The sequence below is a fragment of the Mustela erminea genome, chromosome 6 (genome assembly GCF_009829155.1).
Source record: "Mustela erminea isolate mMusErm1 chromosome 6, mMusErm1.Pri, whole genome shotgun sequence".
Lineage (NCBI taxonomy): Eukaryota > Metazoa > Chordata > Mammalia > Carnivora > Mustelidae > Mustela > Mustela erminea.
This window is the reverse complement of record NC_045619.1, coordinates 52660658-52685936: the sequence shown is the minus strand read 5'-3', so window position 1 is coordinate 52685936 and position 25279 is coordinate 52660658. Positions and strand designations below refer to the sequence as shown.

Sequence of the window (25279 nt, the reverse complement as noted above, 5' to 3'; positions counted from 1 at the left end):
TTCAGTGTAGGTAATGATCCCAGGGTCCTGGGATAGGCCCACATCAGGCTCCCTGCTCAACAGGGAGTCTGATTCTCTCTCTCCCTCTCCCTCTGCCCTTCCCCCCACTCATGCGCACTCTCTCTCAAATAAATAAATAAATAAATAAATGAATTTTTTAAAAGAAACTCATTGATAATAACACAATCATAGAAGGGGACCTTAACACCCCACTTACAGCAATAGATCATCTAAGCAGGAAATTAACAAGGAAACAATGGCTTTGAATGACACAATGGATCAGATGGATTTAACAGACATATTCAGAACATTTTATCCTAAAGCAGCAGAATACACTTTTTTTTTCCTAATGCATATTGAACATTCTCCAGAAAAGATCACATACTAGGTCCCAAATCAGCCCTCAACAAGTACAAAAACACTGAGATCATACTATGTGTATTTTCAGGCCACAACACTCTAAAACCTGAAGTCAACCACAAGAAAAAATTTGGAAAGACCACAAATACATAGAGATTAAAGAACATCTTACTAAAGAATGAATGGGTTAGCCAGGAAATTAAGGAAGAAATTTAAAAATGCATGGAAACAAATGAAAATGAAAACACAACAGTCCAAAACCTCTGGGATGCAGCAAAGGTGGTTATAAAAGGAAAATATGTAGCAATACAGGCCTACCTCAAGAAGCAAGAAAAGTCTCAAATACACAACCTAACCTATACTGAAAGGAGATAGAAAAGGAACAGCAAATAAAGCCTAACACCAGCAGAAGAAGTAAAATTTTAATAAAGGTTAGAGCAGAAATAAACAATATAGAAACAAACAACAAAAACAAAAACAGCAGAACAGATCAACAAAAAAAGAGCTGGTTCTTTGAAAGAATTAATCAAGTTGATAAACCCCTAATCAGACATATGATAAAGAAAAAGAGGGTGCCTGGGTGGCTCAGCCGGTTAAGCATCTGTCTTTGGCTCAGGTCACCATCTCAGGGTCCTGGGATCAAGTCCATCATCAGTCTCCCTGCTCAGTGGGGAGCCTGCTTCTCCTTCTGCCTGGTCTTCCTGCTGCTCCTCCTGCTTGTACTCTCTCTCTCTCTCTCTCTCTCTGATAAATAAATAAAAACCTTTAAAAAAAAATAAACAGATTTTTATTTAAAAAAAGAGAGCAAGAGAGAAAGGATCCAAATAAATAAAACCACCAGTGAAAGAAGAGAGATCACAACCAACACCACAGAACTATAAACAATTACAAGAAGATATTATGAAAAATTATATGGAAACAAAAGGGGCAATCTGGAAGAAATGGAAAAATTCCTAGAAACATACAAACTACCAATAGAAAACTGAAACAGTAAGAAATTGCAAATTTGAATAGACCCATAACCATCAAGGAAATTGAATCTGTAATCAAAAATCTCCCAACAGATAAAAGTCCAGGGCCAGATGGCTTCCCAGGGGAATTCTACCAGACATTTAGAGAAGAGCTAATACCTATTCTTCTCAAACTGTTCCAAAAAATAGAAATGGAAGGAAAACTTCTGAACTCCTTCTAGGAGGCCAGCATCACCTTGATTCCAAAACAAAAGACCTCACTAAAAACAAAAGACCTCCAGAGAGGGTATAAGAATTACAAGCCAATAAGCCTGATTAACATGGATGCAAAAATCCTCAACAAGATACTAGCAAATGGAATCAAACAGTACCTTAAAAGAAATTATTCACCATGATCAAGTGGGATTTATTCCTGGGTTGCAGGGGTGGTTCAATACTTGCAAATCAATCAACATGACATATCACATTAATAAAAGAAAGGATAAGAACCATATGATCCTCTCAACAGATGCAGAAAAATCATTTGACAAAATACAGCATCCATTCTTGACAGAAACCCTCAACAAAATAGAGATAGAGTGAACACATCTTAACATCATAAAGGCCATTATAAAAGACCCACAGTGAATACCATCCGGAACGGGGGAAACTGAGAGCTTTTCCTCTACAGTCAGGAACAAGACAGAGAAACAAGACATATATATATATAAAAAAGATAAGTCTTGTGCCACAAGAAATTAAAACCTTTTGAACACAAATGCTCTGCCCTTTTTACTTTACCCCCATGGAGTACTTACTTATATATGTTGGGGGTAGGGAGGTAAACTGAAGAGTCAAGGAAGGGTAAGAGAGATGAAATGATGTCTTAATTTCCAGAATAGCTTGAAACTTTTCATGCAGTTTTTAACCAAGTTGCTTTAAAGGATTATTTAAAATGGAAAAAATGAGTTTGTCCTCATTCCTCTGGACATGGCAAGAAAAAGTCTGTTTCTTTCTTCCCTTTATTTCAAGGATAGAGGGATGGCTGATAAAGCACAGAAATGAACAAAGACTTGGTCAAAAACCTCAGGTAGAGGGGTGCCTGGGTGGCTCAGTGGGTTAAAGCCTCTGCCTTCGGCTCAGGTCATGATCCCAGGGTCCTGGGATGGAGCCCCACCTGGGGCTCTCTGCTCAGGGGGGAGCCTGCTTCCTCCTCTCTCTCTCTCTCTCTGCCTGCCTCTCTGCCTACATGTGATCTGTCTGTCAAATAAATAAAAATCTTAAAAAAAAAAAAAAAAAAAAAAAAAACCTGAGGTAGAGTCTGAGGAGCTGGGATTAGATAGTGGCGGCATACAAATGCCAACCCTGCACTAATTTACTACTCTCTCAACCCACACAATTTTAAGTCACATGATCAGACCAGTTTACCACTTCTCACTGGTGAGGCTGGAGAGTGAAAGTTTTAATACCCCACTCAGAATAAACCTCAAAACCAGACTGTAATGATCAGTGCTCTGTGTACTCGTGGACTGTGTGCGTGTGCGTGTGCGTGTGCGTGTGCGTGCGTGTGCGTGTGTGTGTGTAGAAACAGCACAGAAGCATAAACAGCACACAAGCATAAACATTCTGTTGACTCAGAATCCTCGTCCTCCAGAGAGGGTATAAATGAAAGGACTCGGGTTTGTTGTATTTACTTTAGAGTTTATGATATTTGGTCTTATTTTACAGAGAAAAAAATGCAAAACCTAAAAGCAAAATGAAGACAGAGCTCAAACAGATAAAATCAGATATATTTTTCTTTCTTTTTTTTTAGATCAGTATTTATGCTTATATACCCACATACCTTTGCAAGTAATATTTTTAAATTATAACTTAAATATTATTAAGGCATAGAACATACTCCTTAAACTACCAAACTAACATGGCTTACAGGATATATCTAGTTATTTCAATCTGTATGGAAATAAACTATTAATATGTCAAAGTTACTTGGTCATATCTTCAATTGGCTCATCTAATCTTAGGAACTATATCCTTAAAAAATGACTTCAAGAGAAATAATTCATATAAATATGCTTTAAATGAATAAAAATTAGAAATAAGAAAAATGTTGTCTAAGATAAGAAAAATAGATAAACAATAATAGAATAATACAGATCCATAAAAAATAAATACCTACAATAATTTTTAAATGTTTGGAAAAAACAGTAAGGAAACAATGTTATATGATGAAAGCAGAACATAAATATAAGGTGTCCAAAAAACCTGGAAACATAGGATAAATATATTTTTAAATATATATATATATCTGTTATAAATGTATATGTTATATTTCTAAATAATATCATTAATTTATTTTTCTTCAATCTCTGGACACCTTTTCATGTAAGGTATTTAAAGCAATGGATGTAGTTATTAATTTGGAAAAAAAAGTACAATACAGATCACCCATATCTAAAATCAACTGGGATCTATTGTTTTAAATTTAAAAAAGTTTTGCCTAAAAACATATCTAGAGATATATGGAGCATATTACTTGAAAATGTAACTAATATACTATTTAAAAATAAGTTTATCCTATGTTTCCAGACTTTCAGATACCTTATAGTTTACAGACAGCAATTAGTATCATATAAAAACATGCAGATACATTAAAATATATCAAAGGAAAATTTGACAGGCTACAAATTACTAGAGTTTAATATTGATATGAATGTTCCCTATAATTTTGTGAATATGCACAATACTAAAAATAAATTAAGACTTGCTGTGTAAACCAGAGCACTCTCTTTAAAAGACAGTGAGACTGTCCATTGACAAATGAATGGATAAACACAATGTGATATATCCATGTAATTGACTATTATTCATCCATAGAAAGGAATGAAATTCTGATGCGTATTACAGCATGAATGGACCTTGAAAACATGGTCAGTGAGATAAGCCAGATACAAAAGGACGTAATAGGCAAATTCAGAGACACAAAAAGTAGAACAGTGGTTACCAGGGGTTGGGGGAAGGGGGAATGGGGAGTTAAGTGTTTCATGGATTCAGAGTTTTGGTCTGGGATGAAGAAAAAGTTCTGGAGAGGAACAGTGGTGACAGTTGAAAAACAATGTGACTAGACTTAATGCCACTGAATTGTACACTTGAAAATTGTTAAAACAGTACGTTTTATGTTTTGCATATATTTTACCACAATTCTGTAAAATGTTAACCAAAAAAAAAGATACTGAGAGATATCTTAACCTATCTACCACACCTACAATTTTTGTGTGAAGGTCACAGCTGCTGCTCATTCTGTTTATGAGGGAAGGGTGACAAAAACATAGACATTATCAGACTATAACAACTCCAGAGTTCAACAGTTCTCCTACCATCACCCTGTGTTTCCAGGCATTTCTTTGAATCTTCTAACATATTTCAGATATCCTCATAACAAAAATGCTTAGCTCGACAAGTCATAATTTATTTTGTGATACATATTTATTAAAATTTCAAATCTTGGGAGACAAAAGAGAAAAGCAAGTTATTTTGACTCTAGGCTTCATTTTGAGTGACAAGGAAAATTAAAGTGGAAAAGAAGAAAAACTAAAATTAAGTGATTCCTATATGTTAAAGGAAATTCCACACAGATTTTCTCATTTAATATCATAATAATTCTGGAAAGAACTTTCTCTACTTCATACCTGAGGAAACTGAGAGTCACAGAAGGTAAGAAAATTTCTCGAGTTCACGTAGCTAGTAAAGCAAGGTAGTAAAAACCAACTTGTGACTGTCTTAAAGACACCAGAAAAAGCCCTTTCTGTTACTTAAAATATGGGGGAAAGTGACCACCTTACCATAGTGTTTGTATTGTAGTATCCAAAGAAGGAAGCCCTGATTATGTTTAGATGGAAATCCTAAAAACAAAGAAAAGCCAATATCAAAAGTTCAGGAGGAAGATAGGGACAATCCCAAAGTCATAAACTCTGACAGGGAAGAGGGTTAAGGCTGAATGAGAGGTTGTTAAAACAAGAGCCAGGTGATAGAATGATTATGATAATAAGGAAGAAAGATGTCACAAGGTGAGGAGCATTGGAATAGCTTTAAAGAAACCAAAGTATTTCCACGGGGAACTTTCTGATCATCAAGGGTGTATTTTACGATAATTTACCAACAACTATAAAAAAGGTTAAGAGAAGGGCAGAGCCACAAGGGGCTGGTTCTTGTGAGCTGGCGGAGGGTGCGGCTAAAAACAAACCCAAAACAACAACAAAAAAACCCTAAAAGCAAATGCTAACATCCTAAATGAACTGAGCCTAACAGAAAAACATGGCAACAAAAATCAAGAACCTAAATCAATATACCTAAAGATCTAAAGATAAATTCAAAAGAGTAAGAAAAACAACAGAGTCAATGCCATCATGTAAACAGAAAACTGAAGAAATAATGGAGTGATTCAATTTCCATTTTATTATTTTCTCAAAAATAAAATAAATATTTAAGTCCAAGATAGAAAAAAAGATAATAAGTAGAATCTCACTACCTTAAATAGATTTAAATCCTATAAGGTACATTCCAGATTTCAACTTCAAATAATTTTTTAAACATGAATAAAAAAAGCACAGCAGACAATTAATGGGAAAGTCATCTCAGTTTTCAGCATGTGCAAGATGTATCTGGAAGCCATCAAGTACAATATTTCCATGAGTGACTTTAAAAGGTTGACCTTTGCATATAGCGAACTAATTCTCTAGATGTGTTCTCCACCAGTGGAATCCCAGTTTGAAAACTTTCCTCCTTAATAGACCCGTATGCTCTTCTAGCAGCTGTTTAGTCCGAAGTATGACACTAGGAATATCAGGCATACCTTAAAATAGAATATAAATCTTGCCTTGAGAACAAAAGAATAATATCGCTAGTACAGGAGGCTCAGCAGATCAGACAGAAGTCAAGCCAGTGCTACAGAATCTGACAAAAGCTGGGGGCAAGACAAAGAATTAGACCCAAGAATCGAGCAAGGCTCCCTGGAAGGTCAGAAGCGAAACCCATCTGACTGCTATTGTATCTCTCAGGGGCATTGTACCCTCTCCGGCATCACCTTGAACCAAGGGGCCTTATGAGAAAATAAACAGGTTTTGGAAATGCAGCCAAACTAACTCTGTTCAGCTTACTTGACAGCAGAGGCAAGACTCAGGGAAAGGAAAGAAAGACAGACAAAAATCCCTCTAATATCGTTCCATTCCTTTGGGAAGCGCTGAGAATCAGAAATATCCCAAGCCCCAGATATTCTGAGCATTAGCCCGTCTTCCTCCCTTCTTATTAGCACACAGCCTCATTTGTAATAATAGTTGCTACACCACACTGCCTCTGGCATTGTTTCGCATTGCGACTCACTACTCTGTTTATCAGCAAGGTTCCTGCAATGTTTCAAGCTCTTTGCTCACTTCTACTGACGTTGGTCAGCTCAAGTCTTCAGATGTGGATATATCAGAGTGAGAACAGAAGTTGCTGCAAAAGGTGCAGAAAGCAAGGCTATTGTGATCAGATGCCACAAAACCAAGATCTCACATATCGAACGAATAGATCTCAATGCATCCTATCATCTAGTTTAGGGAAGGCATAAAAGAAAAGGGAGTAACAGGGACAGACTGATTTGAAATTAGATTCTATGTAGAATTTCAAAGGAATGGGGGCACCTGAGTGCCTTAGTCAAGTGTCTGCCTTCAGCTCAGGTCATGATTCCAGGGTTCTGGGATTGAGCCCTGCATTGGGCTCCCTGCTCAGCTGGAAGCCTGCTTCTCTCTCTCTCCCATTCCCCCTACTTGTGTTCCCTCTTGCTGTGTCTCTGTCAAATAAATAAATAAATCTTTAGGGGGGAAAAAAAAGAATTTCTTTTTTTTTTTTTTTAAGATTTTATCTATTTATTTGACAGACAGAGATCACAAGTAGGCAGAGACGCAGGCAGAGAGACGGGGGAAGCAGGATCCCCGCTGAGCAGAGAGCCAGATGCAGGGCTCGATCCCAGGACCCTGAGATCATGACCTGAGCTGAAGACAGAGGCTTAACCCACTGAGCCACCTAGACGCCCCAAAAAAAGAATTTCAAAGGAATGACTATTCCTCTTTCAACAGAAAACAAGACATCTAGATACTTCAATCTTTTCTTAAAATAGAAAGTTACACAATTTAGGGACTGTATGTTCTCCTCATCAGCTTTAGAGTAGTTACTTCTCTGAATTTCCCCAAAGAATGTTAATATAATTGAGTTTTTTTTTTTTTTAATTGAAGTATAGTTGACACACAATGTTACATTAGTTTCAGATGTAGAATATAGTGTGGACAACTCTGGGTAAACAATGCTACAAAAGTAGTTAACATCCGTTGCCATACAAGGTTGTTATAATCATTATAGTTTCTTTTTTTTTCTTCCTTATCCTTCTCTTTTTTATTATTATTATTAACATATAGTGTATTATTTGTTTCAGGGGTACAGGCCTGTGATTCATCAGTCTTACACAATTCACAGAGCTCACCATAGCACATACCCTCCCCAATGTCCATCACCCAGCCACCCCAACCCCCTGCCTGCCTCCCTTCCAGCAACCCTCAGTTTGTTTCCTGGGATTAAGAGTCTCTTATGATTTGTCTCCCTTTCTGGTTTCCTCTTGTTATATTTTTTCCTCTCTCCCCCTATGATCCTCTGCCTTGTTTCTCAAATTCTACGTATCAGTGAGACCATAGGATAATTGTCTTTCTCTGATTGACTTATTTTGCTTAGTATAATACCCTTTAGTTCCAACCACATCATTGCAAATAACAAGTTATAGTTTCTTTTTTTTTTAAAGATTTTATTTATTTATTTATTTATTTATTTATTTGACAGAGAGATCACAAGCAGGCAGAGAGGCAGGCAGAGAGAGAGAGGGGGGAAAGCATGCTCCCTGCCGAGCAGAGAGCCACATGCGGGGCTCGATCCCAGGACCCTGGGATCATGACCTGAGCCAAAGGCAGAGGCCCAACCCACTGAGCCACCCAGGCACCCCTATAGTTTAATTCTTAATAAACTGTTCTCTATGACTTAATTCTACCCAAAAGAGAACATGTAAAACAATATCAACACACAAAAAATCAACATGAAATTAGCACTAAAAACGTAACTAGGATTTATTTTCTGTGTATACTTTATTTACACTGACAAGTTAGAATTTGATTTTTGTACCAGGTTATCTCAGGATATCAATTCCTTGAGATGCTCTAGAATTAATAAAGAGCTCTCCTCCAGGAGACTGCTGGATGGACAGGAAGGATCTGCGGGGCACACAGGAAGTGGAGCCCACAGATTAGCCCTGCAAGGAGAGTACGATCTCTCCCTCTCTGTCTCTCACACACACACACCTTTCCTTTCTTCTTTTCCAGCTCTCTGGAACTGCTTCCTCCTCATGCCCTACTCCTCAACCCAAGTGTTTCCTAGCCTACCTAGAACTTACTGGATTCCAATAAATGAAGGGAAATCACTGAAAAAGGCACTGAAGCCCTTGCTACAGTCCCTTTGTTCCCATGATCTCTCTCCCTTCTGCTCGCTCCCAAATTCCACCAGCTGTTGCACAGGAATCTGCTATCTCCTTGTTGTTGGACCCGTATATTTCTGGCTCTAATGCTTTCTTTTCATTAGACTTGTATTTCAGGCCTAATTCCTATCTGTAATAGTCACCATCCTTCCACCTCCAGCACACACAGACACACATACAGGAGTAGGCAAACATCTAGCTTTCCATACCTGAGGGCTGCTGGGTCAAGCAGAGACTGAGTACGGAATAAGAAGGAGGGAAGGAGCAGGGGTAGAGGGGGAGGAAGGAAGGGAAAGAGGAGAGAGAAGGATAGGGAAGGAGAAGAGTGTTCCTTTTGTTCCTCAAAAGAGAATACACAATACATCGGAACAGCATTCATCAACAAAACAACCATTTGCTAAATGTTTATGTTTACCATTTCCCCTCTGTCTGTGAAGTCAAGGAGATGTGAATCTTTATCCAGGCAGAATTCCAGGCTAGAGTTCCAGTCTTTTTTCTCCAGTGAGAAGTAATAACAGTAGTTACCATTCTTCATAAAGAGGTCTGGACAACTGCAACAGTTGGCACAACTGGCACGACTGGAACCTGGAAAGGAAGAGGACCTGGTTCACACCTTTATGGACCACTCAGTCTTGGAAACGAAATGGGAGATAAATAGAGCATGGCGGTCGCCCCGTCTTCCCTACCCCACCACTTTCCAGACTGAGGTTTAGAGAAAGGCACAACAATGCCTGGCCTCGGATTAAAATCTTCATGATGTCCAGCTCTCTCACTACTCCTGTGCGTTCCACCACTGAAGCATGTGACTAGGACTAAAGCAGGTAAGGAAATGGATACAGCCTGGCGGCGGATCGTGGACAGAGTACATCACTTGTGCTAGAGAACCTTATGCACATCTGCTGTATTCATACCAGATAAAATAACTAAGCGTCTGCATTATATGTATCTGTCCATTGTCTATGTAGTTTTAGTGCACACACTGTGTAACTGCGTAATATACATCGCTGAAATCAGGCCAAATCTTCCAAAATGTCCAACCTTAACCTGATACCACATGATAATGCAAAAGAAAAGGACAGAAACTAGAAAAAGCAAACTTAACTAGAGTGTTTTATCATTTATCACAAATGTGATTGTCATCATTAGATATTAGATAAAAGTCTTACACTTCAGCAAAAATAATTTATCGAACAAAAGTTTCTGACAGAGAAGGATATCAGACGCTGAAGTCATAAGTGATGTAATTTCTTCACAGGGCTCTTTTCAATACAGAACATTCTCACTCCTTTGAAATGGCCAAATTAGGGGCGCCTGGGTGGCTCAGTGGGTTAAGCCTCTGCCTTCGGCTCAGGTCATGATCTCAGGGTCACATGATTGAACCCCACATCTGGCTCTTTGCTCAGCGGGGAGTCTGCTTCCCCCCTCTCTGCCTGACTCTCTGTCTACTCGTGATCTCTGTCTGTCAAATAAATAAATTAATTAATTTTTAAAAAAAGGTTAAAATGGCCAGATTATATCTTTTATAAGTGGGGGGGGGGGGGATGCCTCCATGGCTCAGTCAGTTAAATGTCTGCCTTAAACATCTGTCTTCAGCTCAGGTCATGATCTTGGGGTCCTGGGAATAAGCTCCATGTTGAGGTCCCTGCTCAACAGGGAGTCTGCCTCTCCCTCTCCCTCTGTCCCTCTCCCTGCCTTGTGCTCACTCTCTCTCTCAAACAAATAACTAAAATCATTTTTAAAAATGGGTGGATTATGGTTCTGTGAAAATGAAAGGAAACCTAATAAGATTTCAAGGTCATTTCAGCCAAGATTCCATAATTCAACTGATTTTCTACTTTCATAAAACATATTTGTATAAACCCCTCACAGGCACAATTTCACAACAGGCACACAGGAGCCATTATAGCAAATGAGCACATGTGGATATATGACTGCATAATAGGTTATATACCTAATCTAGATTTAGGAGTTAAAAAGCAAAGGCAGTCTTTTTTTAAAAATGTCAAAATTAGGCAGCTTTTCTGTGGCTTGACATGGGACCAAAAGAGGGTTCTGGAGATTAAGCTACAAAGTTGGCACTTTATAAATTTGTGCTTTTTCCATACAACTGTGACATTACCCAGCCTGAATGAGAAATTCCCAACTTTCTTGAAGTCTCTTTCTGTCAAAGGATTTAGGTCTGAGGTAGAGGTCCTAGGGCTGAACCCTTAGTTTAGGATTAGAGTCCTAATGAATAAATTCTGTAAAAAATCATCTGTCACTAACAATCATCTTCAGATAACATAAACTTAAGTCAGGACTCTGGATTGTGAAACAATAAACCGAGGGCTTTCTGGATCATCGTAGTTAATGACCTAGAAGGATTAAATCTACAAAATTTCACTTCAAACATCGTGAAAGCACTCTAGTTGAAAATAATTAGAATATATTTAATTAAAATTTGATATATCTATTATGTGCAAAGTTAAATACAATACATAAATAGTACAATTTTAACTTTATTATCATAATAAATATGGTATTAGGAAAGTGTTTATGACATAATATAATTAAAAAGCAATATATGAATTATAAGCATCCAATTATTAGAACTATACCTAGTCTTACCTTTTTTTTTTTTTTTAAAAGATTTTTATTTATTTATTTATTTGACAGAGATCACAAGTAGGCAGAGAGGCAGGCAGGGGGCTAGGGGAAGCAGGCTCCCTTCCAAGCAGAGAGCCCGACTTGGGACTCGATTCCAGGACCCCGAGATCATGACCCAAGCGGAAGGCAGCGGCTCAATCCACTGAGCCACCCAGGTGCCCCTATACCTAGTCTTACCTTTAAAAAAATAAGGTGGGGAAGATTTTAGAGGACTTGATATTCTTTGTTTTGTTTTTTTTTTAAAGATTTTATTTATTTATTTGACAGACAGAGGTCACAAGTAGGCAGAGAGGCAGGCAGACAGAGAGGAGGAAGCAGGCTCCCTGCTGAGCAGAGAGCCCAATGCGGGGCTCAATCCTAGGACCCTGGGATCATGACCTGAGCTGAAGGCAGAGGCTTTAACTCACTGAGCCACCCAGGCGCCCCTTGATATTCTTTGTTAAAAGAACAAATACTTCTACAAATGCATGTAGTCAAGACTAGGAGGTGACAGTCAGGAAATGTTGTATACAAGTGATGATTTATTTCGTTAGCATTTTCACTTTTCAAATTTTCTGTTATATTGCTTTTATAACACAATATAGGTAAATTAGGGATACTTGGCTGGTTCTGTCAGAAGAGCATGCAACTCTTGATCTCAGGTCATGAGTTCGAGCCCCACACTGAGTGTAGAGTTTACTTAAATAAGTAAACTTTCTTTAAAAAAGAGGCAAAACAAAAGATTTTGACTTAAGTTAGTACTTACCCTGGCAGTGAATCCATTGGACAAGCAGGAGACACACAAAAATGATGTTCAGAAGACCCAAAACTATTGCCACCCGGTGTGAGAAAGGGAACCTGGGAGAAACTGCAAGAAGAGAATCCAAAACAAAATCCTGAGTTAGAATAAAAGTTGAAGGACAAGAAAAGGCAAAGGATATCTGGAGTCTTGAACAAATTTGGCCTAGTGAGAACTGAGACCTAGGCCCTAAAAGTCTCCTTGCTAGATATTAGGGATTTGCTCTGAAGTCTAGAGTGACAACCCACATCTTTATCAGGAAACATTCTATATTTATCGAGCTAAGAATACTTTTTCTTGGGATGCCTGGATGGCTCAGTTGGTTAAGCATCTACCTTCTGGTTGGTTGTGATCCCAGAGTACTGGGATGGGTCCTGCATCAGGCTCCTTGCTCAGTGAGGGGCCTGCTTCTCCCTCTGCCTGCCGCTCCCCCTGCTTGTGAGCTGTCTCTCTGACAAATAAATAAATAAAATCTAAAAAAATAAAAAATAAAAAAATAAAGAAAGAAAGAAAGTAAAGAAAATACATTTTTCACTATAGTAAAATATTTAATGAAATAAACTTAGATGTTACACGAAATGAAAAGAGATACCAAAACTTAATTGCATTTGTGTAACCACAATTTGTGAAAATTTAAATTTTTTTAAAATTTAATTTAGAAATATACATAGTAAAAGGCTTTTAGTAGAGTACATACAGTACATTGCATAGACAGGCAAAAATCAAAACAGTAACAGTAATAATCACCACATTGTTGTAAAATTATTAATGATTTTTATTTTCTTTTATCTGCTTTAATATGTTCCCTATTTTCCATAACAAACATGTAATAATTTTGTAAATAGATTTTTTTTTAAAGATTTTATTTATTTATTTGACACAGAAATCACAAGTAGGCAGAGAGGCAGGCAGAGAGAGGAGGAAGCAGGCTCCCTGCTGAGCGAAGAGCCTGATGCGGGGCTCGATCCCAGGACCCTGGGATCATGACCTGAGCCGAAGGCAGAGGCTTAACCCACTGAGCTACCCAGGCACCCCTTGTAAAGAGATTCTTAATGTAATTTTAAAGCCCCTAGTCTATTTTCCTCTTCCCAAATATAGTACCCTAGAAAGCTGGGGTAGAAATGAGCATACTGGCAGCAAACAAGAATGGGCAATGTGGAGTGTATGTAAATAAAAAACTACTTGCCTAGAAATCAAAATAATTATATTCAAGTTCCAACTTACCATAACCTGTGTGACCTTGCCCTTAAACTTTAGAATATCGATTCCTTTAACTTAATGTTCCTATTCCTTAGAAATTGGTACAGATTTAAGCCAAAAGAAATCTACATATCCAATATCCAATGCCATATAAATTAGAGTAATGGAAATAAATAAATGTCCAAATGTACTAGAATGACATAGCGAATTATAGTATTGCTTTCAAAGAACAATACTAAAAATTATAATAATATGATTATGTAGCAGAAGAGAGAAAGCTGATGAAGTCGCCCTAAAGAACATACTTTATGGGAGTGTATTGCCTAAGATAAAAGAACAAATATTAATTTTGGCTCTTATACTATAATGTGTCTATCCCAGAAAGCATTTTTTCAGGGCTCCATATAAAAATATCTTTTTCATCCTCGAATCCCCAAAGAGTCACTGGGAATACTTATTTGTAATATTCTTAATGCCTTCTTCCTACTCCCGTCACACTCTCGTACGGTACTGTGGGAGGGAAACCTAGAGAACGTGAATCAGTTTCTTTTCTGACAAACTCTTACTATTATCCATTAGCAAAGTTACTGGTGTCTTTCTCCCAATTTCAAAATCAGAAAAACAGAGATACTTAGAATTTAAACAGCCTTAGCTTGGGTTTCATAGATGAGACCTTAGAAGTGAACAGTTAGAAAAGACTTTACCTAAGAACTAAGAACTAAGAGCAGATCCATGACTGTATACCAGATTTTCATACCCCCAGTCTGGACTTCAAACTGAACCAGATGTATTCCTTCAAACTACCATCCATATTTCTGCATCCTCTACTCCAAACTTATTCTACCTTCCATTCATCCCTTAGTCTATGGGCACTGTGCATTGTTTTGCACACTAACTTGATTAACTCACCTTTTTGCTGTGGTCTGCAATCATTCTGGGTTTGAGGTTCAGTAGACAATGGAAATGTAAAATAAATACCATTGTCCATTATCTCCATCTAATATCATCCGCATTCAGTTGAGAGAGTAAAATTACAGAAGTATGAAGAGACACATGTCAGTGAGGGAACAACCCAATGTCTCAACCGCGAGCAGGAAATTTGAAGGTTTTCAAGTTGGTTTTTGTTTTTTGTTTTTTGTTTTTTTCAAATGGCCCAGTATGATAAAGACAGAAGCAGTTTTTCAGGAAATGGCTCAAAATCTGCTGCTGATTAAGAAGTTAATATTCCTGGGGAGCCTGGATGGCTCAGTTGGTTAAGCAACTGCCTTCGGTTCAAGTCATATCCTGGAATCCTGGGATCCAGTCCCACATCAGGCTCCCTGCTGCCTGGCAGGTGGCGCGCAGTGATCGTATAGTGGTTAGTACTCTGCGTTGTGGAAGGTAGTCTGCTTCTCCCTCTGACCCTTCCCCTTCTCATGCTCTCTCTTTCATTCTCTCTCTCTCAAATAAATGAATAAAATCTTTAATAAATAAATAAATAAATAGAAATTAATATTCTAAACTATGATTTTTTTTCTGCCTCAGCACTCTCTCTAGATATGCATTAAATACATACTGATTCCCACCTCACTCAGTCTATTTAACAGGAAAAGTTGCTCTGAAGTCCAGAGCACTATAATTTCTATAATTTCTATAATTTCAATTATAGAAACTGGAATAAAAATGACAGTCTTCTTAGCTATGAATTTATCTCAGATTTTATATTTGCTTTGTTTCCTTTTGAGAAAATAGATGCATGCCAAATGGGACAATTTTCATTGTTTCTTAGAGCTTTTGGTTAGTGATATATGGCAAGAGAAATTGACTGTTGGTTGCATGTGCCTGGCATCATGAGAAAAATGAACTATTTCCCCGATATATGTTTTGTGAATGTGCTGTACCCCTACATTCCCCCAAATATCTTCCTGATTGTGTTCTAATCTTTATACTTCATTGGGTCAGAAATTCCATTAAATTTTCTCTCCTATTTCCATTATTTTTTTTAAGATTTTATTTATTTATTTGACAGACAAACATCACAAGTAGGCAGAGAAACAGGCAGAGATAGAGGAAGGGAAGCAGGCTCCCAGCCAAGCAGAGAGCCTGATGCAGGGCTCGGTCCCAGAACCCGGGAACCATGACTTGAGCTGAAGGCAGAGGCTTTAACCCACTGAGCCACCCAGGCGCCCCTGTTCCTTTATTTTTATATGCAAAGACAGCTATAAGGAGAACAAATTAAATAAATACATACTAAAGGGTGAATAATGTATTTCTAATAGGTAAAACGTTAATAAGTAGTTAAAGTAAGGAAAACAGAAACGGAATTAAAATCTATGTAAGTTCAAGACAGGAAAGAGATGAAAAACAGGGAGAGTATACTAATAAAAACTAGTAGAACTCCGGGGCACCTGGCTGCTCAGTTGGTAGAGCGTGCGACTCATGATCTCAGGGTCATGAGTTTGAGCCCCTTTGAGGGACTTTGAGTCCCCCAGAGATTACTTTAAAAATAATAATAATAAAAGTTTAAAAAATTAAAAGAAATTTAAAGAAAACCTAGTATAGTCCTGCTTCCCACAACCTAGTATAGTCCTGCTTCCCACCATGACAAAGTAAGACTGGATTTGCTCTTCAACAAAAAAACTATATATGGGGATGGCTGGGTGGCTTAGTTGGTTAAGCATCTGCCTTTAGCTCAGGTCATGATCCCGGAGTCCTGGGATCGAGTCCTGCATCGGGCTCCTTGCTCTGCAGGGAACCTGTTTCTCCCTCTGCCTGCTACTCCCCCTGCTTGTGTTCTCTCTCTGTAATGACTAAATAAATTCTTAAAAAAAAAAAAAAGGAACTATATATGACAAAATACATAAGCAACTGTTTTCAGGCACAGAAGTACAAGCAGCACAGCAATCCCTGAGAGAATGAAACACGCAAAGGCGAGCACCAGCATCACCCTGGCATTATACTACCCAGGGTCACTTTCTGGCCCAAAGCAGGAAACTAAATTTTTTTTTAATATTTTTTTTTATAAACATATAACATACTATTAGCCCCAGGGGTACAGGTCTGTGAATCGCCAGGTTTATACACTTCATAGCACTCACCATAGCACATACCCTCCCCAATGTTCATAACCCCACCACCCTCTCCCTACACCCCTACCCCCAGCAACCCTCAGTTTGTTTTGTGAGATTAAGAGTCTCTTATGGGGCGCCTGGGTGGCTCAGTGGGTTAAGCCGCTGCCTTTGGCTCAGGTCATGATCTCGGGGTCCTGGGATCGAGCCCTGCATCAGGTTCTCTGCTCAGCAGGGAGCCTGCTTCCCTCTCTCTCTCTCTCTGCCTGCCTCTCCGTCTACTTGTGATTTCTCTCTGTCAAATAAATAAATAAAATCTTTAAAAAAAAAAAAAAAAAGAGTCTCTTATGGTTTGTCTCCCTCCCAAGCCCATCTTGGCAGGAAACTGAATTCTAAGAGCAGCAGTCTCACCAAGCTCAGGAGGCAGGTGCAGGTTTTGAGCTGTTTATGTGCCTGGGGTTTGCAGGACAGGGTAACTGACAAGAGACTGCAGAGATAGGTATCCAAAAAACAGCATGGGAATTCACCACGCTCCTTGGCTAAGAGCTAGGCTGCACAGGCAGAGGACAAGCCCCTAGCAGCCCCCCTCCCCGCTGAGATGGCCTCCAGCAGGGCCGACAGCTGATTAGAGACCCAACCTGATGCAGTGTTGACCAGTGTGAACAGAGAAAAAAAATAAGTCAAGTCTGACAGAACCAAAAAGATCTACCAGTAATTTAGCTGTCCCAACAAACAAATTTTGATGCCCTTAAAAAGAAGACAACACAAAATGTGGTCTAACATAAAATGGGATACTATTCAATCTTAAAAAGGAAGAAAATTGGGTCACACTCTACAACATGGAGGAACCTGGAAGACGTTATGATAAATGAAATAAGTCCATCCCCCCCCACACACAAATACTCTAAGATTCCACATATATGAGGTATCTATAGTAGTCAATTCATAGAAACAGAAAATAGAGATTGCTGGAGCTGGGGAGCAGGAAGAACAGGGAGTTATTTAATGGTTATAGTTTCAGTGCTGCAAGATGAGAAACTTCTGGAGCTCTGTTGTACAACAAGGTGAATGGACGTGTATCAGTCCGCTTAGAGAGCCATAACAAAATCCCCTAGGCTGGGGTAGCTTAAGCAACAGAAATTTATTTGCTCACAGTTTTGGACACTAGAAGTCCAAGATGAAGCTGCCTGCAGGGTTGGTATATGCTGAGAACTCCCCCATTGGGTTACAGTGGCCTTCTCACTGTGGTCTCCCATGGCCCTTCCTCGGTGCACGTGTACAGGAAGAGAGTGAGCAAGCTCCCTGGGGGCTCGTCTTATAAGGACACTAATTCTATCAGATCAGGACCCCAACATCAAGACCTCATATAACTTCAGTTATTCCTTATGTTAGGACTTAGTTGGACAGTTAGATAGTCAGGGCCAGGGTCCCCAGCAAGAAATATGGAGTCAGGACAGCTAAGATAAAACAGCACTGACATCCTGTTTTGCAGCTTAGACAGGACTGCGCTAGCATTCTGCTTTGCAGCCTTTGCAGAAATGACTTCTGCAAAATGTCCTAAAATAAGACAACCACAAAAGCATTTGTCAATATCACGGGCAAGGGGCAGTGAAGCCATAAGCCCCCAGACATCAGCAAAAAAAGAGCATCTGCACAGAGACATTAACCTAATAGATAGACAGATCCGTAACCAAAGCCCTAACTGGCATGACTCAGCACACCCTGATTGCTTAAGATAGTTCAGCAAAAGAGCTCATAAAAAGCCCTAAACTTTAAAAAAAAAAAAAAAAAAAAAAAAAAAAAAAGCCCTGAACTTAGAAACTCTGGAGGCAACCCACTCGCTGCCCCCCTCCCTGCAGGAGATTTAAACTCTTGCTCAGTAAACTTTGCTTTGCTGTCCACCACTCTCCATCTGATCTACCTCTTCATTCTTCAAAATGGCATGACCAAGAACCTGGGCACTGAGGGGACAAAAATCCTGTAACATTTAGAGGTCCCATCACAAAAGAACGAACGAAGCCACACTGGAGGTTAAGGTTTCAACAAATGACTTTGAGGATGGAAGGGTCACAAATATTAAGGCCATAATTATAATTAACACTGCTGAACTGTACACTTAAAACAGTTAAGATGACTGAAGAAGAAGAAGAAGAAGAAAGAAGAGTAGGAGGAGGCAGTGGCGGCAGCATAAGAACCAGAACTTCTTGAGGAAATGACTAAATCCAGGGTCAGAGCACAAAAAACCCAAGATGAGTCTGGGGCACCTTTTAGTCTTTTAGTGCTAGAAAATGAGGAAGTACTCAAAAACTTAAAAAAAAAAAAAAAATGAGGGCATGTCAGAAGGACACAGGAACCAAGCTGACAAAACTCCCAATGGCTAAAAATGAAACAATTAGAGCAAGAAAATAAATAATAGTATTGGAGTATAACTCGGGAATAAAAAAGAACTATGATTTCATACTGACTGGTTTTTATCTGCATGCACTTTTAATTAAAGTTGTACATATTTATTACTCTGCCATCAAAAAAAATGAAATCTTGCCATTTGCAATGACGTGGGTAGAACTGGTGGGTATTATGCTAAGCGAAATGAGTCAGAGAAAGACAAATACCATATGATTTCACTCATATGTGGAATTTGAGAAAACAAACAGATGAAGGGGAAGGAAAGGAAAAATAAAATAAGAGGAAAACAGAGATGGAGGCAAACCATAAGAGACTCTTAATCATGGGGAACAAACTGAGGGTTTCTGGAGGGGAGGTGGGTAGGGGGTAAGGGATAATTGGGTGACGGGCATGAAGGAGAGCACTTGAAGCAATGACCACTGGGTGTTATACACAACTGATGAATCACTGAATTCTACCTCTGAAACTAATAATACAGTATATGTTAATTAATTTGGGGAAAAAATGTATCTATGTAAAGCATTTAATGTGGAACTTTTGATGTAAGTACACATTGTGAAACGATTACCACAAAATAATTTACATATTCAACACTTCCAACAGTTACCGTCTCTGTGTGGGGGTGTGGGATTATGGTGAGAACACCTGAAATCTACTTTTTTTTTTTTTAAGATTTTATTATTTATTTATTTGAGAGAGAGAAAGAGCGCGCGCACAAGCAGGGGGAGTGGCAGGCAGAGGGAGAGGGAGAGAGAAAAGCAGGCTCTCACTGAGCAGGGAGCCTGATCTGGGACTCAATCCCAGGGCTGTGGGATCATGACCTGACCCAAAGGCAGACACTTAACACACTTAACCAACTGAGCCACCCAGGTGCCCCAAAATCTACTCTCTTAACAAACTTCAAGTTTTTGTTTTTTAAGTAGGTTGCCACACCTAACAAGGGGCTTGAACTCACAACCCCAAGATCAAAAGTCATACGCTGTGGCTGAGTCAGCCAGAGGCCCCTCAAGTATACATTATTTTTTAATAGCTTTACTGAGGTACAATTAACATATATGCATGCATCAGTGAAACTATTACCACAATCTAGAAAGTAAACATATTTGTCACCCCTGAAAATTTACTTGTGTACTCTACTACTGCCCTTCTGCCCCTCCCATTCCCCTTTCTCTAGGCCTCCGCTGATCTGCCTTCTGTCACCATAAATTAGTTTGTATCTATCCCAAGTCTTTCATAAAAGGAAACCCATCCATATTGAAGTGTGTATCAATAATTCATTCTTTCTTATCCTGAATATATTCCAACCTATGGATAGACCAGACTAGTTTGTTTATCCACTCTCTTGTTAATACATTACCATCAAGTACAGTCACCATGCTGTCTATACATTAGGTCTCCAGAGCTTATTCACCTTGTAACTGAAAGCTTGTACTCTTTGATCAGTATCTCCTCTCTCCCCCATTTACTAGCCTCTGGTAATGACCTTTCTACTCTGTTACTATGAGTTCAACACTTTTTTCCTTTTCTTCGTTTTTTTAGATCCCATAGTGAGATCATGCAAAATTTGTCTTTCTGGTCTGGCTTATTTGACAGAGATAATTCCTCTAGTTTCATCTATGTTGTTGCAGATAGCAGTATTTCTTTCTTCTTTTAAGGCTGAATAATTTTCTGTTCTATATATATTCTCATATATACAGTGTATATAAGTATATATTTTTTCTTTACCTATCCACAGACATTAAGTTTGCTTCTGTATTAGGATTACTATGAATAATGCTGCAATGAACATGGCAGTGTGGATATCTTTTCAAAAATAGTGATTTTATTTCCTTTGGATATACAACCAGAAGTGGTATTGTTGGATCATACAGTAGTTCCATTTTTTATGTTTTTTCAAAACATATATAGCCACTGTTCCATAGTGGCTATACTAATTGACATCCCCATTCATTTTGTTGTTTCCTTTGCTGTGCAAAAACTACTTAATCTCACATAGTCCCCCGTTTATTTTTGCTTTTTTTTTTCTTGTTTGGGGGGGTTTTTTGGCTTTTTTTTCTTTTTTTTTTTTAGGCTTGGACTCATTACCCTGAAATCAGCACCAGAGATCAGGATCTCAGATCAAGAGTCAGACACTTGGGGCACCTGGGTGGCTCAGTGGGTTAAAGCCTCTGCCTTTGGTTCAGGCCATGATCCCAGGGTCCTGGGATTGAGCCCCGCATCGGGCTCTCTGCTCAGCAGGGAATACTGTTATGCTGAAAATAAAAAATAAATTAAAAAGAAAAAAGAAGTAGTCTACTAAATACCTGACTAGTACTCTTAACTATATCAAGGTTATGAAAAATAAGGAAATACTGAGGAACTACAACAGACCAGAGGATTAAGGAAATATAAATGCAAGGCAGTATCCTGGATTAGATCCTGGAACAGAAAACAAACATCAGTGAAAACCTGGTAAAGTTCAAAGAAAACCTGCAGTTAGTTAATAAAAGTAGGGCAGTTATTAATTCTTAGTTTTGATTCAATGATTAAATGATTATTTAATATGTTAACATTAGAAGTAATGGGGTAAAGGATATGAAAAATTGCTATGTACTATCTTCTAAAAATCTGACATTATTCCCAAATAAAAATTTTATTTAAAAAAAGACAACATAATGCATATTCCCTATAATGTATTTGATGTCCAGCATACAATAAAAAAGTATTACAACGCAGAAAAATAAGAAATTGTGGGCCACCACTCAGAGAAAAGCAAATAACTAAAAAGAAACTTAAAATGACATAGATGTTGGAATCAGCAAACAAGGACTTTAATAGCTGTATAAATATGCTCAGACAAGAGGAAAATATGGTCATAATGAACTAGAAGATGAAGAACCACTGCAGGGAAACAGAAAGAACCAAGTAAAATTCTTAATCAGAAAGGAATATGGCTGGTGCTGCTTGTGTGCTCGTTTGGTGATGACCTGATAACTCTTTTGTGAAGCGACAGCAGAAGAGACTCAGGCTTGCATGGCCAACAAAAAGCCCAAGGAAGGAGACAAGACTGAGAACAAAGATCAAATTAGTTTGAAGGTGGTGGGGCAGGATGGTTCTGTAGTGCAGTTTAAGATTAAGAAGCATACACCACTTAAGGAACTGATGAAAGCCTATTGTGAACGACAGGGTTTGTCAACGAGGCAGATCAGATTCTGATTTGATAGGCAGCCAGTCAATGAAACAGACACACCTGCACAGTTGGAAATGGAGGCGGAAGATACAATTGATGTGTTCCAGCAGCAGATAGGAGTGTCTACTAAACAGGGAACCTGCTGCTTTACTCCAGAATTCCATTCCTCTAGACCAAAAAGACATTCTCAATTAGAAAGCCACAATTGGGTTCTACCACATCCTGACTACTACAGTAGTTTCCTCTATTCTTTCTTTTTCCCCTTCCCTATTCCTTTATTGTACATAAAGGAACTGTGTATGTGCACAAGCGTATCACATTTTTTTAAAGTAAATGGCCAGTGGTATGTTTTGATCAACATCAAATGGAGATGGGATGGAGGAAAATACTGCTTCTGTGAAAATACCCACTCTCTCCATTAGTCGCATGCTCAGTCAGCTGTTACCTTTATATTCCAGTAAGTTATTTTGTTCTCACAGTTTAACAAAAAAACAAAAACATAAAAATCCTTGCACACCTTGTTCGACTGGAGAATTTTAATGTTCTTCATTTATCATTATAAAACTAAGAGCAATTTTATGACTTTTTTGTATGTAGCTGTTACATGTAGGGCACTCTGTCTTTAAGTAGGGATAAATTAAAAGAAATGAATCCTAGATAGTTTTCCCTTCAAGTCAAGCATCTTGTTTAAACTTCTTGTTTAAAATGAAAAAAAAAGAAAAAAAAACAACAAATAAAAAATAAAACGAAAAAAAAGGGGCGTCTAGGTGGCTCAGTTGGTTGGGCATCTGCCTTTGGCAAGGGATCGAGCCTGCATTGAGCCCTGCACCGGACTCTCTGCTCAGTGGAAAGCCTGCTGCTCCCTCTCCCACTCCCCCTACTTTTGTTCCCTCTCTCGCTCTTTCTGTCAAATAAATGAATAAAAATCTTTTTAAAAAATGAAAAAAAAAGGGGGGGGTGCCTGGGTGGCTCAGTGGGTTAAAGCCTCTGCCTTTGGCTCAGGTTGTGATCTCAAGACCCTGGGATGGAGCCCCAAACTCTCAACTCAGCAGGGAGCCTGCTTCCCTTCCTCTCTCTCTGCCTGCATCTCTGCCCACTTGTGATAATAAATAAAATCTTTTTTTTTAAATGAAAAAAAAGATCATGACCCATAACTTTTTTAAAAACTAAAATTAAAAGCCCCCCAAAATTAAAAATTAATTAAAGATTTTAAAAAACCCAACTGAATGGGATTATTGGCAAACTGGAGAGGACAGAAGAAAAGGTCAACGGAATATGAAGATAGATTGCTAGAAATTATCCAATATAAATAACAGAAAAAATAAATAAGTAGAGCCTCAATGATCTGCAGGACAATATCAAGTGCTTATAAGTGAAGCCCCAGAAAAAGAGGAGAAAAATACTGGAGCAGGAAAACAATTTGAAGAATTAATGATCAAATATTTCCCAAAGTTAGTGCAAAATGTACAGATATGAGATATTCAATGAACCCCTTTCAGGATAAATATAAGGGAAATCCCACCTAAGAACATCATAACAAAACTGCTGAAAACCAGATAAAGAGAAAATATTGCAAGTAGCCAGAGAAAAACAACATATTAACAGAGGGGAATAATAACGTGAATGATTGCTGAATTCCCATCAGAAACCAAGAAGGAGAAAACAATGGAACTCCTAAAAAAAATTAAAAACAGAACCACCATATGATCCAGTAATTCCACTTCTGGGTATGTAGCTAAAGGAAATTAAATCATAATGTCAAAGAGGTATCTGCACTCTCTTGTTCACTACAGCATTATTCACAATAGTTAAGACATGAAAACCATCTATGTGCCTATCAAAGGATGAATGGATAAAGAAAATGTCATATACATATATAATGGAATGGTATTAAGGCATAAAAATGAAAGAAATCCTGCCATTTGTGACAACATGGATGGACCCTGAGAGCATTATGCCAAGGGAAATAAGTCAGAGAAAAACAAATGCTACATAATCTCATTTATATGTAGCATCTTAAAAAACCAAACTCGGGGTGCCTGGGTGGCTCAGTGGGTTGGAGCCTCCGCCTTTGGTTTGGGTCATGATTGCAGGATCCTGGGATCGAGCCCCGCATCAGACTCTCTGCTCGACAGGGAGCCTGCTTCCTCTTCTCTCTCTCTCTGCCTGCCTACTTGTGATCTCTGTCTGTCAAATAAATAAATAAAATCTTAAAAAAAATTAAAGAAAATAAAAAAAACAAACTCATATTAATAAAGAGAATGGAGGTTGCCAGGGGCTGAGGGGTGGAACAAATGAGATGTAGGTCAAAAGGTATAAACTTCCAGTTATAAGATGAGTAAGTGGTAATGTACCACATAGTAATTACAGGTAACAATGCTATATTGCATACTTGAAATTTGCTAAGAGTGAATGTTAAATGTTCTTACCACAAAAAAGAAAGAAAGAGAGAAAATTATGTGAGGTGTTGGATGTAGTAACTTATGCGGTAATCATTTCACAATATATACATGTATCAAATCATCACACTGTATACCTTAAAATTATACAATGTTATACATCAATTATATCTCAATAAATGTGGGGTGTGTGGTAAATGATACTACCAGCCAGAATTCTATATCCAGCAAACACATCCACCAAAAATAAAGAGGAAGAAAAAAACACTTTTATTTAAAGAAAACATAGCATTGTCATTAGCAGTCCAGCACTATAAGAAATGCTAAAAGCAGCTCTTCATACTAAAAAGAAATGTCACAAGATGAAAATGTAGACTTATAAGACTGAAGAAGAACAGAAATGATAAGTACATAGGAACATATAAAAGATTGTGTTTTTCTTAACTTCCTTAAAAGAAAGAAGAAACAAAGGAAATAAAACACACAAGATGAACTGTAAACAAAGAGCAAAATGACAGACCTAGTGCCAACCATATCAATAACTGAATTCATCATAAATGCACTAAATACATCAAATAAATGGCAGAGATTGGAACACTAGGGAAAAAAGCAAAAAACTAACAATACGCTGTATATAACACATGCACTGTAGACATAATAACACAAAGAGGTTGAAAGAAAGTATAGAAAAAGATACCTGCAAACAGTAAGCAAAAGGAACCTGAAGTGGTATATAGGTTTCTTAATGTTGCTGTAACAAATATCACACAGT

The 25279-nt window shown here is 38.2% G+C and overlaps 1 protein-coding gene and 1 pseudogene across 8 annotated transcripts in view; one reads left to right on the top strand and one right to left on the bottom strand.

Moving 5' to 3' along the window:
* KLRG1 (killer cell lectin like receptor G1) overlaps positions 1-14783 on the bottom strand; it is a 74997-nt gene extending 60214 nt beyond the window's left edge. For 3 of the 8 annotated variants that reach the window (XR_004286838.1, XM_032347199.1, XM_032347203.1), the window contains exons 1-3: positions 14396-14782; positions 12254-12355; positions 9278-9447 (exon numbers count right to left, since the gene is read on the bottom strand). Coding sequence is in view for 6 of the 8 variants with exons in the window: in XM_032347199.1 (XP_032203090.1) it covers positions 9278-9447; positions 12254-12355; positions 14396-14483 (360 nt within the window). In the remaining 2 variants the exon portion in view is untranslated. Of the gene's footprint in view, positions 1-9277; positions 9448-12253; positions 12356-12621; positions 12644-14395 lie in introns of those variants that run through there. The other 5 variants (XM_032347198.1, XM_032347202.1, XR_004286839.1 and 2 more) reach the window with 4 other exon arrangements.
* A 7125-nt stretch (positions 14784-21908) lies between these two features.
* LOC116593230 lies at positions 21909-22559 on the top strand (annotated as a pseudogene).
* The last annotated feature ends 2720 nt before the right edge of the window (positions 22560-25279 follow it).